At 41.2% G+C, this 14,869-nt stretch overlaps 2 protein-coding genes across 3 annotated transcripts in view; one reads left to right on the top strand and one right to left on the bottom strand.

Moving 5' to 3' along the window:
- faf1 (Fas (TNFRSF6) associated factor 1) overlaps positions 1 to 14,869 on the bottom strand; it is a 1,021,784-nt gene that overhangs the window by 987,903 nt on the left and 19,012 nt on the right. The gene's annotated exons all lie outside the window — the stretch shown is intronic.
- insrb (insulin receptor b) overlaps positions 11,183 to 14,869 on the top strand; it is a 115,276-nt gene continuing 111,589 nt past the window's right edge. The window contains exon 1 of one of the 2 annotated variants that reach the window (XM_046048816.1): positions 11,183 to 11,271. Coding sequence is in view for 1 of the 2 variants with exons in the window: in XM_046048815.1 (XP_045904771.1) it covers positions 12,662 to 12,755 (94 nt within the window). In the remaining variant the exon portion in view is untranslated. Of the gene's footprint in view, positions 11,272 to 11,977; positions 12,756 to 14,869 lie in introns of those variants that run through there. The other variant, XM_046048815.1, reaches the window with a different exon arrangement.

The raw sequence follows: 14,869 nt of genomic DNA, 5'->3' as shown, positions 1-14,869 counted from the left end.
TGAATTTATCTTTTCATATGCTGTGTACATAGAAACTAGCTGGCAACTGGCTCATATACAAAAGTACAGAATAAAAGGGTCAATGGTGAATTTCTAACGCATGTAAAACAGCATCTCTCAACTTATCAGATGACAAGCTTTCCAGGTGCTTGGTCCAGTCTAATAATACAGCTAGGTATTTGGTTGTATTATGCTCTCCCTACGCACAATGTAACTAATTACATGTATCTATGTACCTAAGTTTTAAGGCTGTGTTTTTGCAGTTGAGAATGGGAAAAGAAGAGTATGGTTTTCATATCTTAAAATGTGCATGCACAGACTCAGGGAGCTGTCAGCTGTGTACTTTGAGACTCATTGTCTTTAAATGTTGATCGACAGTGTGACTGTGTGTGATTCATGAATCCCCAGTAATGCATGTCAAGCTGCTTTATGCATGGCACAGTGTACTCTTCGTTACAATTTCATTAGTCGCAGAGGTGATTGATCAAAGAGAGACAGACAGAGAGTGCAGACGAACCATGGATCAATCAGACGACCTGAAAGGCAGCTGAACATGGATTATCAACATGAGTTGTGTGGTCTGTGTGGGAGATTTATCGGATCACTGAACACATCGTTGGGCACATAATCACAGTGTTGAGCCGGCCGCGGTGTTCTTTCCAAAAGCTACAGTCTTCCTCATCAATGGCTTAGTCTGACATCTACTGTTACAGTCAGCAGGCTTTTCACATCTTCCTCACTGCTTCTATTTCAGATAAACTATTTCACACAGAGTCAGTGAGTCTGTTCCTCCACCTTACCTGGATCATCAGGGACCAGTTCAGCCCATTCAACGTCACCGCAGCACAAGATAAGAGGGATCTTTATTCAACCTGAAGGAAATGTTGTTCAGAATGTTCAATACACAGTACTGTGCAAGTGTTTTATGCAGGTGTGAAAAAAATGCTGTAAAGTAAGAATGTTTTCAAAAATAGACATGTTAATAGATTATACTTATCAATTAACAAAATGCAAAGTGAATGAATTGAAGACAAATCTAAATCAAATCAATATTTGGTGTGATCACCCTTTGCCTTCAAAACAGCAGCAGTTCTTCTTGGTATACTTGCACAAAGCCAAGGATTTTGTCTGATTAACTGAAAGGAAAACAGCTGTGTAGGAGGAATACAACTGGATGAGGAACAACCAAACCTAGCTAACAAGGTGAGGTTGCTGAAAACATTACAGCATTTTTTCACACCTAAAATCAGAATCAAAATCAGCTTTATTGCCAGGTATGTGTACACATATGAGGAATGTGACTCAGGATTGTACATTGCTCACAATGTTCTTACTTATACAATAATACAATAATAAAATCAGACACAGGCTACAGTATAGACAATACATATGTACACACTATAAACAAAAACAAAATAGTCAGATTGAGAAAATTGTACAATGAGCAGAGTGCAAAGGATTCAGGAGTAAATTAATTTTATCATAATTAATATTATTATTGTGCACAATGTCGGAGTTGGATGAGATATGCAGGTACACATACCTGCTTACATGTACACATTGCGATGGAGCACAGTGTAAGGATGCTTGAATAAATAAGTATTACATGCAGGTATTCTGTACGTGGATTTGGTATACAGTATATACAATATGACAATATAACAATATGAACAGTATGAACAGCTCTGAAATAGAGAATGATGGTTGTTCTGACCGCACATGAGAGCCAGCTGGTCAACCTCCCGTCTGTAGGCCGACTCATCTCCATCCTGGATGAGGCCGACGTTGTCGTCAGCGAACTTCAGGATTTTGACAGATGGGTCTCCTGAGGTGCAGTCGTTGGTGTAGAGAGAGAAGAGCACTGAGCAGAGCACACACCCCTGGGAGGCGCACGTGCTAATAGTCCGGGTGCTGAATGTGATGTTCCCCAGCCTCACCTGCTGACTCCTGTCAGTCAGAACGTTTGTGATCCACTGACAGGTGGAGGCTGGCACAGTGAGCTGGGTGAGTTTGGTGCTGAGGATGTCTGGGATGATGATGTTGAACGCCGAGGTGAAATCCACAAAGATATGTCCCTGGAGAGTCGAGGTGTTGCAGGATGTGATGCAGTCCCAAGTTGACTACATCATCCACGGACCTGTTAGCCCTGTAGGCAAACTGCAGGGGGTCCAGCAAGGGGCCTGTAATGTCCTTCAGGTGGGCCAACACCAGTCTTTCAAAGGACTTCAAGACTACAGATATCAGGGCAACAGGCCTGTAGTCATTTAATCCAGAGATGGAGGGTTTTGGGGGGACCGGGATGATTGTGGAGTGTTTAACCAGGAGTGAACTTCACACAGCTCGAGTGATCTGTTGAAGATCTGTGTGAAGATGGGGGCCAGCTGGTCTGCACAGATCAGGCAGGATAGTGACACACTGCCTGGGCCAGGAGCCTTCCTAATCTTCTGCCTTTGGAAGAGCTGTCGCACATCCTCACAGATCATGAGTGCAGATGAGGGGTCGGAGAGGGTCGGTAACAGTGTGGTGGTGGGGGAAGGTGACTGTTTGAAGTTAAAATACTTGCGTAGTACTGAAGATTGTATACATAGAATAAATATACTATATGTACATAAGATAAGATAAACGCTAGCGGCTCACCAAAATGGTGAAATTTAGCAGTCTTTACAATATTTAACAACTTAGCTTAGCGTTTTAGCATGCTAACATTTGCTAATTAGCACCAAACAAAAATAGAGGCTGGGGGGAATGTAATTAGTTTGATAGCATGGCTAATAAGTATAAACATCGGCTTTGCCAAGTCATTTTTCTAGGGCTTTAGCCCCGGATGTTCTGACCAGTGCTTGAAGCGCAAAAAAAAATAGGTGCCAGTACCCCCCCATCCTCAACCACAAGATGAAACTAGTAAATGTTATAGCATTTATATATATATAGCAACGACTTTGCGCATTAACCACTTAATTTCCTGCATTCTGAACACATTTTAGTCTTTATTTATATGAAGGGATACTAAATTAAGGTGACAATTCAAAATATAATGGAATATAATTCAGTTATCAGCTTTTGCACAATGCAAATTTGTTTCTTCTACAGTCCCCTCCAAAAGTATTGGAAAGGTAAGGCAAATTCCTTTGTTTTTGTTGTTCACTGAAGACATTTGGGTTTAAGATCAAAAGATGAGTATGAGACAAGAGTTCAGAATTTCAGCTCTCATTTCCTGGTATTCACATCTAGATGTGTTGAACAACTCAGGACATACCACCCTGTATTTGAACCCACCCATTTTTCAAGTGAGCAAAAGTATTGGAACATGTGACTGACATGTTTCTTGTTGCCCAGGTGTTGCCTTTTAGGTTGATTGTCCAAACATTAAACAGCTCTGCATGACTAGTCTAAGTTTTCATCCTTGGTTCAAACCTATAAAGACTGCATTTCCTGTTAAAGAGGATAAACCAACATGAAGACCAGAGAGCTGTCTGTGGGAGAAAAGCAAGCCATTGTCAAGCTGAGAAAGGAATGAAAATCGACCAGAGCCATTGGACAAACATTGGGCATTGGGCATAGCAAGCACAACAATTTGTAATGTCCTGAAAAAGAAAGAAACTACTGATGTACTGAACAACAGACGTCGAACAGGTCGGCCAAGGAAAACAACAGTAGTTGATGACAGAAATATCGTGCAGCAGGACAATGACCCAAAGCACACTGCCAACAACACAAAGGACTTCATCAGGGGAAAAGTGGAAGGTTTTAGACTGGCCAAGTCAATCAGCTGACCTTAACCCAATAGAGCATGCATTTCACCTCCTTAAGAGGAGACTGAAGGGAGAAACACCCCGAAACAAACAAGCACTGAAAGAAGCTGCAGTAAAAGCCTGGAATAGCATCACACATGAAGAATGCAACAGTTTGGTGATGTCGATGGGTCGCAGGCTTGAGGCAGTTATTGCAAGCAAGGGTTATGCCACCAAATATTAAATGTTATTTACTTGAAGATTATTTGTTCCATTACTTTTGCTCACCTAAGAATGCTGTGGTCTAATGCAAACGGTGATATGTCCTAAGTTGTTTAACACATCTAGATGTGAATACCAGGAAATGAAAGCTGAAATTCTGAACTCTTGTCTCATGCTCATCTTTTGATCTTAAACCCAAATGTCTTCAGTGAACAACAAAAACACAGGAATTTGCCTTACTGTTCTTCCATATACAGTCTGTATATTTCAATTGCATGTTTTCATATTGTGCATTGTTTCACTTGTTATTTAACATTTCTTGTTGCAAGCTGTTTTTCAGAATATTTTTAACAAAAGCTTTCAAAAAGTGATGGAGACATTCTGGTTCTGACCTGTCCCCAGTGTAAATGACACCCATCTGTCAACACTTTTAAATGTCCCGCCCCATCCAGGCTGTGATTCGTCGGCAGCTTGGGAGAAGTCCCGGTACGTCAAAGCGTAAAAAGTCGAGGTGCCTACAGGTGTGACACCAAAATGTGTGACCTATCAGATTCTGTGACCCAAATGGGAAGTTAAGCGCCAGAGGCTTTGTTGACGATGTGAAGCGGCTGCAGTTTGGTTGGGTTTAGGTACCAAAAGTACTTGGTTGGGTTTAGGTACTAAAAGTACTTGGTTATGGTTAGGAAAACATCGTCGTTTGGGTTTAGTCATAGAGTCTGATGGGTCACAGATTTTGGTGTTACACCTGTACTGCGTACCGGGGTGTTCCGGTGTTCTGACGATCTATGCTGCCTTGTAGAAAAATGCTACCGTAGTGCAAATCGACAGCAGAGTCTATCGAGTCGCTCTGCCCTATCGAAAAATGCTACCTTATGTGTTCCCTTTTCCAATCCCATAAAGTTTAAACTCTTACAGTATTATGAGATATTCTGTTTTTTGATATATTATAACATCATTTCAGGGGTAGCTATTCTGATCGAATAATATCCCCTATCAAATAATGCTCCCACCACAGAATCATTTTATATTGCACTACTCACTCCATGTGTACTGTACGGAGATGGGGAGTATGTTGAAATACTATATTATGCCATCTTTATTTAAGATATCAGGAGTAGCATATTCTGATAGACTAATGATTTTTTGATGTTACTGACGATCATTGATGTCATTCCCAACAGCAAATTTGCACAGATTTATGGGCGTGGAAACAAACCACGCTTGTGGGTTATACGCATGCGCAGAACCCCTAAGTAGCACATCTCGATAGGTAGCATAAATCGACAGAACACCGGCTCACTTCAAGCACTGGTTCTGACTGCAACCCCGAATGACGCAGCCTGGCTCGCAGGTCTTCAAAGAACGGAGGCTACTCGCAATAATATTGCTACATTTTGTTTTAAGTTCACGTAACTCAGCGTTCACCGTTACTCAGCGTGCCTGAGGGGAAAGAGAGAGAGAGAGAGAGAGCACATCGCTCACAGGTTCAGGGCTTCTCAGCGACTATATTCCCTAGCAAATTAGTAATCATAAAATTTAAATATAAATTTTGTCAGTTTCTAGTCAGTGTATTTGCAACACAAACGGTTAACAGTCCCCCGCAAAGCAGCGAGAGAATAACATGACACACCTGACCGCGACACAGACACCTTTTGCTCGTTTTGCTGTCTCTGTCCCCGTCGCTCAGAGACACTTTGCTCTGTTTGGGACTGTATCTCTGCTCAAGGATGTTTCCCTCTGAAGCCAGTAAGCTAAACTTTATCAGAGGAGCTGAAGTTTACATTTGTGTGGATTTGTGGTGAGATTTCTGACTGATCATAATTGTTTTCAGTTTCGGTTTTCTACCTCTGATGAAGAGCAGTGAGCTCGTCCCATCCATACAGTCCCAGACGCGCTCTGTGTCTGTCAGACGGTCTAAAGAGGTTAACCATATCAGCAGAGCAATAACGCAGGGTAATGCACAGCAGAGGGGCAGGTAGATTTGGTTAAAATATTATGACTTCATTCTCATTATATTGCGATTTTATTCTGGTAATATTACGACTTTTGTCTAAAAATATTATTATGCAAATGTCAGAGAACACATATATGTGGGAGAGATTCTGAATGTGCAGAAAGTTTTGAACAAGAGCAGATAACCTTCTGAAACACAGGAGCCCCAGACCCCCCCACCCAATTAATATGATCAATGTTAATTATTATCAGTAATAATTATAAAATCAGAATGATGTATTCATAGATTATACATAATTAAAATGTAGCTCAATGTTTTATAGGTAAAGTCAGTATAAGCTTCAGTTTCACAAATGGCATAATAAGGTAGCAACAGAAAATGAGACAGTTGATAGAGTTGCTGGTATTTTGTGGGTCATTACATGTATATGTGTGGGGGGTTGAGGTGAAAATAGGTGAAAACATGAAAGATTTCTGGGCTGGGCTAACATAACATTATTTAACTGATTTATGTCATTGGATCATATGTTATTATTATTTTTAGATCATATATTCAACTAAATTTAAAGGCAATCCATCAAATAGTCCAAGAGTTGAGTGATTTCACAACAAACCAAAAAATGCTGCTGGTGGAGCTAGAGAAAAATTCAGGGGCTCACCACTGTCATTAGGATTAATCCTAAGGGGAACACTTGTGTTTGTACAAAATGTCATGGCAATCCACGTTATTGTGATATTTCAGATATTATGATGATGAATTCTAAATAAATTTTGCAAAAAGCCACAAAATACAAACGTATGTCATATGGCCCCACACCCACTGCACCTGTACAGGAAGAAGAGCTGTTCCACATCAAAAAACCCGCTACAGTATAAGTGCAATAAGAGAGTAGTGTTTTGCATGTAGGATACATGTGAAACTCATTAACTTATGAAAGATACTGAAGAAAATTGTATGCAGATACTTTCTGCAGATGTACCAAAATACACAACTTCCTTTTGTCACAGATAATGTGATTGCATTGCATCAACCATGTATCCTGTTGTGTATGTTTCTGTAACATCCCTTTTTTGATGTCACGTGCGCTGCAGCTTTGGCATATAAAGACGAGTGATGTGCAGTTTCCTCCACATGAGAGGAATAGGTGTGAACTCTCTCTATCGCTTAAAAGATAACATACAGTATTTGTGACTGCATTGTTGTGATTGAGAGACACAAGCGAACAAGGGACTTGAGAGAAATGGGCAGTTGTTTGTTTGTCTATCTCAGCTGCAAGCAAGGGGGCCTGAAGAACAGGAACTGCAAGTGCTAAAAGTGTAAATCACTAACACAGGGAGCCGTTTGAAGAGGATAATCCAGGAACGCTTTGTCTGTTTAAGCTCATGACCCTCTCCTTGGTGGACATCTCACACACACATTCGCAAACAGATTCCCTCATGCATACACAGACACAGCGACCAAATGGAGGTTCTTGCTTCCTGGCTCCCCAGGCAGATAATTACTGAGCCTTCCGCACCAACAAAGGAAAGAGACCCTCTCCATTCAAACATATTAATCCCTCCATTTACAGACTGCAGTAGAGGCGAGTCGGGAGAGAATGAGCGGGAGTTCGTTTTGCCTTCTGCATATACCCCACCACCACCACCACCACGCCTTGTGAGGCATGGGGGGGGTGTATGCATTTGTAATTCATGTTATTGAATGCTGCTTCTCTCCACAGAGCTGTTATATGTCACATGCTGCGTGGTTGATCAGGGTGATGCCAGATCAAGATATAATTTGGACCTGAAAGCCTTGATTGAGCATTGAGGCTTACCTACACAGGGCTGAAATTAAAGACATGGAGTGAGAGTCTATAGTACTAGAGGGATGAACATCATTCTGCCAAAAGATAGCTTATTCCTTAAGTTGGTGTTTTGATGAGGATGGCAGAGAGAGCAATCTAACACGTCGCTCCACGATCTCATGTAGGTGTTCGCCTGGGTTAAGATTTGGTGATTTTGAAGGCCACAGCATCGTTTTTATACTCACCAAACCACGTGCATCGATCTGGTATGCCAGATGGGTATTTGTGCAGATACCGACCTTATTAAGTGGATCGGGTGATATTTATTAGTCATGATGTGACTAATCCAGCTTCTTTGTCAATGCCATTTTAAAATGAAGTGTTTCCACCATCAGTCACATTCATTCAGCCACAGCGGACTCAGTTTTTAGTGCCACGGCAATCTCTGGCATCATGTTACTTTACCTGAAAGCGATCCGAGAGAGTTCCACGCAGTGAACTACGCAGATTTGGGTAATTCGTAAAAATAAGAATGTGGGATTGGTAGTATCCGCAGATTCCCTGAGTTCTGTATGGATACATCTGCATTCATTATGTTTTTCAACTAATTTATTCAAGTTTTTCATGTCTTTAATTTCTAATGGCTTTCCTGAATAAAGTGAACGGCAGAGTCAGAGGCGTGTGGAAGTTTCTATTATAGTTTCAGATAGCTACAATCATTTGACTTGTTTGCCATCTTGCACTTGATTCTTGTTTATACTTTCAACACCTAGCTGAAGGAATGGAAGAGACCTTTATCAGCTCCTCTGATAAAGTTTGTTGTGCCACTGCGGAAAAGTTTACGTGGATATTTTCTGTTTTGACAGAGAAAAAAACCCCACAAACTGGGACATTTGTAGGGGTGAGGAATGGAATGAGTGCAGCTGTCAAACTACAACCATCATTGTGTCATTTGCATATCTGCATTTCCTCCAGTCTGAATGAACTACCAAATACCAGGTGGAAACATCCCAATTGGGCACCAGAGCTTGTGATAAAAAGAGAAACATGTTCATGCCAGGCACTACAGCTTTACTATATCCATGTTCTCAGTAGGGAGTGACAGAAGAGAACTCTGTAGAGGAAATAAGATGTTTGGCAATGTTTAAAACCCGACATTTGATTTTAAATTCTTCATTCGCAGTCATTATTCAAAGCAACCTTTACCAAACGATTCCTACAACCTCTCAATGCTGTGTACATGCTGACCGAATCACATTATGTTTATTTGACATAGCTCAAAGCTCCCCACGCTCGCCTCTTTGGTCAGATTTAATCCTATTTATTCACAGCGCTGTATCCCCATGTCCCTGTTTGACATTTGGAGTAAGTGAATTCACTGGAGTTATTTTTAGTGCCACCTACTGACATGAAGTCGTAGTACAACAGAGCAGGAGCACTGCTGTAGTGCTGCACAAGTGCAGCATGTGTTGGACTCAGAACAGCACTCTAGGTAGGTTAGTGGGATAAAAAGCCATTCACTTAACTTCCTCTACTCCCACTGAAAAAGGAAAGAAATTGGTGTCATGCACAGTACCTGAGGGGAAGTGGGAGAAGACTGCATGTGTTGGCGTCAGACAGCGTGACTGCAACAAAGAGATCTGTTTTGACTAGATTCCACAACCCTTAGTCCTTCAGACCTGTGACATTTAATCTCACTAAGACCTCATTTACTCTGTTCACTGGGTAACAACATTCCTCAGATTAACAGCAAGCCTGCTCCACAAGCTCTTAGCAGAGTAGACCAGTGTGTACCCATCCATGCACACAAACTGCACCCTTGTGTGATAAACAGGAAGCAAATGTTCTGCTCTATTCTAATGTAGTCTCTTTGATTCTAAGTCAATTGGTCAATATGTTAAGGTGAGAACTGTGGCAATACTCAGACATCCTGTAAGTTTTGGTAGGACAAACTTCCAGGTATTGTTTGCAGTTGAGTTCCACCAATAGGACAGGTTTTATTATAAGGATATTTGTTATGCAAATCTGAGGGAGCTGTGTGTGCTTTCCTTACTGTAGGCATGTATTGTACATACTTCCTGATGCAGGGCCAAGGCAGTGTGAGATGTTTCCACTGCTCTATGATACAGGGCAACTTTGTTTTGCCCACAAATCTCGCTGCTCTATGACAATGTACAAAGGAAAATCTGGTGAAAATGTGAAATCATTAAAAAAATAGTTGTGTTACATTGTATAATGTCGTATAAGTGCCAGCCCCATCTCAAATGATCAACTCTTACATGCTGTTTGGTTCAGCATGAATGCAAGCAGGGACATTGTTGGTGGAAAAAGGATTTAGTGAATGCAGTCTTTTCACATTTATGGGGTTTGATTCCAAAAATTCTCTGTATCTTTTTTGAAGAAAAGCTGCTACCTGAAATGCACTAAATTATATTAGCTTATCACATATTGACACACACATATATTGGCTGATAAGAGATGGTTACTGGTGAGGCCTGTGTTGATTTTTTAAGTTTCCTGCTCTGAACAGATGAATTCTTTATTAAACATATTTTACATAGTTATGTTATAAAACTCTGACACTACACCTGATGCATAGTTATTGGTGTCAGTTGGATTAAGCAAGATGACTAACCAATGATTCTTGCCCTCTACACTGGCAGTCCAAATGGGAGACAGATTTTCTTTATTTAAAAGGTGGTTATCGCATTTTAGAAAGAAAACCCTTCATATTTCAGCTGAGGCTGCGCCACCTCTTCATATAAAAGCTAGGGTAGATAAGGGCAGGAATACTAATGACATACGTGGTACAAATCTTTTCAGTGAATCCACACATAAATACACAGTACTTACACACGGTAAGTGTAGCCACTTAAATCACTGTTAGTCTGAAATGATAAGAAACATGAACTGATTTTGTTTTTGACAGGCTCTAATCTTAAAAATATCATCACACTGGTCAGTCAATTGATTAGAAAATTACCTGCAACTATTTGTATAAACAATCCAGTTTCAGTTAATTTTTTCTTGAATTCCAGTTTCTCACATATCAGGACAGTCTGTCTTTCTTTGTCATGCAGAGAACTGAATAACTTTGGGTTCAGTTCATTTTCACTATTTTCTGACATTTTACAGACAAAACGATTAATTCAGAAAATAGATTAAATAATAATGAAAATGTGTAAAACTACTGCGGGGCTACTGTGTTTTTATTACTTTGTCCACAGAATCTATCCACGAGTTCAAACTGGACTATGACATTTCCAGTTGAAACGTCCTGCTGTGGTGAATATTAACTAGACCATTTGGCAGGATTCCACTTGAACACACTATCGATATCAGAAAAGGGGATCTTTATCTCGACTCATTTATTTTCATCCACACATCTATCCAATACTATTCTCCAATGTTCCCGTGTTTAATTAAAAAAAAAAGGTGTTTTATATTCACCTTGGCCCCGACAAAGAGCGCCGGTGTTCCTGGTGTCAGACAGTCCGGATCCTGGATCCCCTTGGCGCGGTTGAGTGCGCCAAAGTCCACTCCGGGTTTTCCCACAGACCATGTGCGGCCCAGCTGAGGTGACTGGCAGGACTTGTTTACTGGTGGAGAGGCTCACAGAAAAGAGAGACGGAAAGAGGGGGAACCTGAGGGAGAGCAACCGCTAAACGGAACGGGAATCCAAGTTTTTACACTTGACCCGTCTTTTAAACTCTTTTTTTAAATATTTGTTTACCTCATCGGTTTTTGACTATCGGAGACGGGGTACTGACTCTGTGTGGGTTATTGTTTTTATTTTTATTTTTATTTTTAACTCTATCGCCGACACTCAAACCTCGTTTGTTTTGGATTAGCTAGCTAACGTTAGCTGTTTTCCCCCCACCAGCTAACGTTAATCTGAGGAAAAGAAACGGGCGGCGTGGTGGAGAGTTTTTCTCACTTCAAAGCAACAGAGCCCTTATTTTTATCGGCTTTTTTCTCTTTCTTTCCACCTCACAGTGGATGGGAACGAAGTAACGCGTACCTCCCCAAGTTTTTCCTTCTTTGTTTTCTTTCTCCCGTTTTGTCGTTTAATGGGTGTTCATTCGTTTGCGGCGTGGTGGCCAGCGGGGGTGAAGGAGTTCAGAGGAAGGTCGTAGTAGGGGAAAGCTGTGTCCCTGAACGTTTTTCCTGCACGTAGCTGCTCGGAGGAGTTTCCTGGGATGTGCTCCAATCTGTCTTAAAAAGGGGTGAGCTTGTGAGAAGATAACCAGCAAACAAGCGGGGGTGGGGGGGTGGGGGGGGTAATATAAAGACCTGTGGACTTCAAAAGAGGGAGCGCAAACCCGGCCAACTCCCGTTCTTGGATCTGCATGTGGCGATATCCATAACTTCAGCCCAAATCTGCCGTAGGAACACAAGAGGAGGCTGGTTTTTTTTGTTTTTAAAAACGCTCTGCATGGTAGAAATACCTCTTAGCGATTTGTTTTTGAAGTGGGGCTTCCCTCATTGGAGCCGTGCATTACAGAGAAATGAGCCAGGGGCCAGTGGACCTCCTTCGGGGACCTCCAAACTAGCCTTCCTGCGTGTGGGATATTAATAATAATACAGTTACTTCTCTGTTGGTCCAGTGGAGCAGCAACGATTAAACAGATGAACGTGGACTGTCGCCTTCACTTATGGAAAATGAAGATTTTTACTCGCACATGTGTTGCCAGAACCCAAGATCACGTTATTTAGTGGTCTGCATTTTTTCCAGGGCTCGCATACATCACAAACTTGGCTGGGAAGATCCTCATAAATTTATTACCCCCACCTCCCCCCCGGCTTACGGGGGGCAGTCTCAAATCAGTTGGCTAAATTGGACCTTACTTTTTTAAGAATTTGATACTTTTGATATTCCAAAATAAAAATCTCCCTAAAGATTGGAGGTTTTTTTTATTTGTTTTTGAGAAGAATCAGGAGGAGAGCACAACTTGCCCTCAAGTCAAAATGAGACGGTGGACGCTAAATCTGCGAGCACAAATTGTGTTTTTTATCATCAGCACCTGCATTATATGCCAGTGTGGACTAATAAACGGAGAAAGTAAGTATTTTTAAAAAAAAATTCCAAGCAATGTTGCTGTATGTTTGCCATGGCACATTTATTACTACTAGCATTTAATATAAACATATTTTGAAGTTTGCACATGCAGAAGAAAGAGCATTTGTTTACTTTGAATAATACAGTAGACATTGCAAGTGTAATTTTTTAGTATAGGGGGATTAACTACTATGATAAAGACACAAACATACCAAGTCCCTGTTTTAATATTATGAGGGTAATGGAAAATACGATTATCTTTTTGCTTTTATTTGATCAATTGAGATGGTAATTTTAGTCACGGGACTCGCCTTCATTCTGACGCATGCGTAAAGTTTCACACTGGGTCTAATTAAGGGGCTAGTAAATTCAGTTGTTGCGTATGCGTGGCCGCGCTAATAATCGATCTTCCTCCGTAAAGTTATTGGGCAATATCCCCGCAAACCTCGTGATGTCTCTCTTAAACGTACATATTTTAGCGGCCTGCGTTGGATGCGCCAGCCCCAGGGCCAGATTAGTCGCTGTAACTGGACGAGTGTGGTCTGCTGCAGCGAGTCTAAACTGGGAGTAGCTGGATTGGCCCTGTGAGCGCAGCTAGGCCTCTCATGGTGACAGACACACAGTAAATACAACACGCGCACGCACGGCGCTGCTGCAGCCTGAACGTAAACAAATTAGCCGCCGACGCTGAAACGTCTCTTTATAGGTGGCGGATTAGCCTGCCTTGATCTTTAGCCCCAGATTGGACCGAAGTGTGGGCGTCTTCCTCGCTGGAGATGGCTATTCGGCGTGGTGCTGTTGTCAATGAATTAGGGGTTTTTGGTTGTAGTAGTAGTAGTAGTAGTAGTAATAATAATAATAATAATAAAACAGAGTGTACTCAACAGCGTCGTGATGGTTGAGAGAGAGAGAGCGACAAATAGAGATAATCCTGCTGTGAACTGCCTAATGACCTCGCCTTTATAATGATATGAGTGGAGTGATACGTTTCAACGATGAATTTTGTTGTTGGCACTGTACATTGTTGTCATGTAGTGGAGGCAAAGCCACTTCATGGTCGGCACTACACATTTTCATTAGCAGACACATTTTCATGCACAATCTTAGTCTATATCTTCTGAAAGAGCTTTTATGGGATAAATTATTATTCAACTTTTAAGTACAATATCAGGTTGAACCAAGTTCTAGAAATCCACTGACTTGACCCATAAATTAATTTTCCAGCACTAAAATTAACCTAATTGTATTTTCCAGGTAAATCTTAACTTTATAATTTGTTGCTTAAAGTAGTTTGACCATGTCATAACTTACTGGTGTAGCATTCAGTTTCAATGAATGAATAAATGTCTTGATCGAAAACATTCATTGTAGACGAAGAATGGCTGGAACGCAAGTGCACTGAAATTAATTAATGCGCATGTTACTTGTTTATCTGTGGTTTTACCTTTAGCCCACATTTGCACTTTTGAGGTTTGTGATCAGCATTTTAGATGACGTGTTGCACAAGTTCACAATATGTTTAAGTACACGAACCTAGTGCATGTGGATAGAGCAAGTGAGCAATAACAGTGGCTTAAAATCAGGGAACAAATTACCTTAATGAAACCATTCATGAAATAGTTTTGCTGTTCCTTGTTTTTAATGCAGTAATGTTGTGGATGGCCTCCAATTGCCAGGTTCAAAGGAAATGTTCTGGCTACTTTACACAGGTCATGTATGCAGACAGGACGGAGGCCCCTGAAGGGGGTCTTATGAGACAGGACTGCTAGTACCCCTCCTTTCTCTTCTTTCTTCTATCTTTCTCTGTCTCTCTCTCAGGGAGTTGGGTACATGTCATTGGCTGTTTCTGCTTCCTGATTTGCTCAATTCTCTGGGAAGTGACCATATTTGGGTTATGCCTAAGTGTGTGCATGTGCGGGTCAGCAACCAAAATACTTCATTCTGAATGCACACATCTCCACCTCAGTCATGGGAAAGGGGAAGCAGTATTGATATGTAAACCACGCTGCGGCTGTGATCTGCTAACTGCACTCTAGAGAATGTGATAAAGCTTTTTTTTTTTTTTTTTTGCAGGCTGCTGTTCGTAGAATTTGATTGGGCTGTTTGTCATAGTTATC

This window comes from Micropterus dolomieu, linkage group LG05 (genome assembly GCF_021292245.1).
Source record: "Micropterus dolomieu isolate WLL.071019.BEF.003 ecotype Adirondacks linkage group LG05, ASM2129224v1, whole genome shotgun sequence".
NCBI lineage: Eukaryota > Metazoa > Chordata > Actinopteri > Centrarchiformes > Centrarchidae > Micropterus > Micropterus dolomieu.
This window is presented reverse-complemented; position numbering and strand designations above follow the sequence as displayed.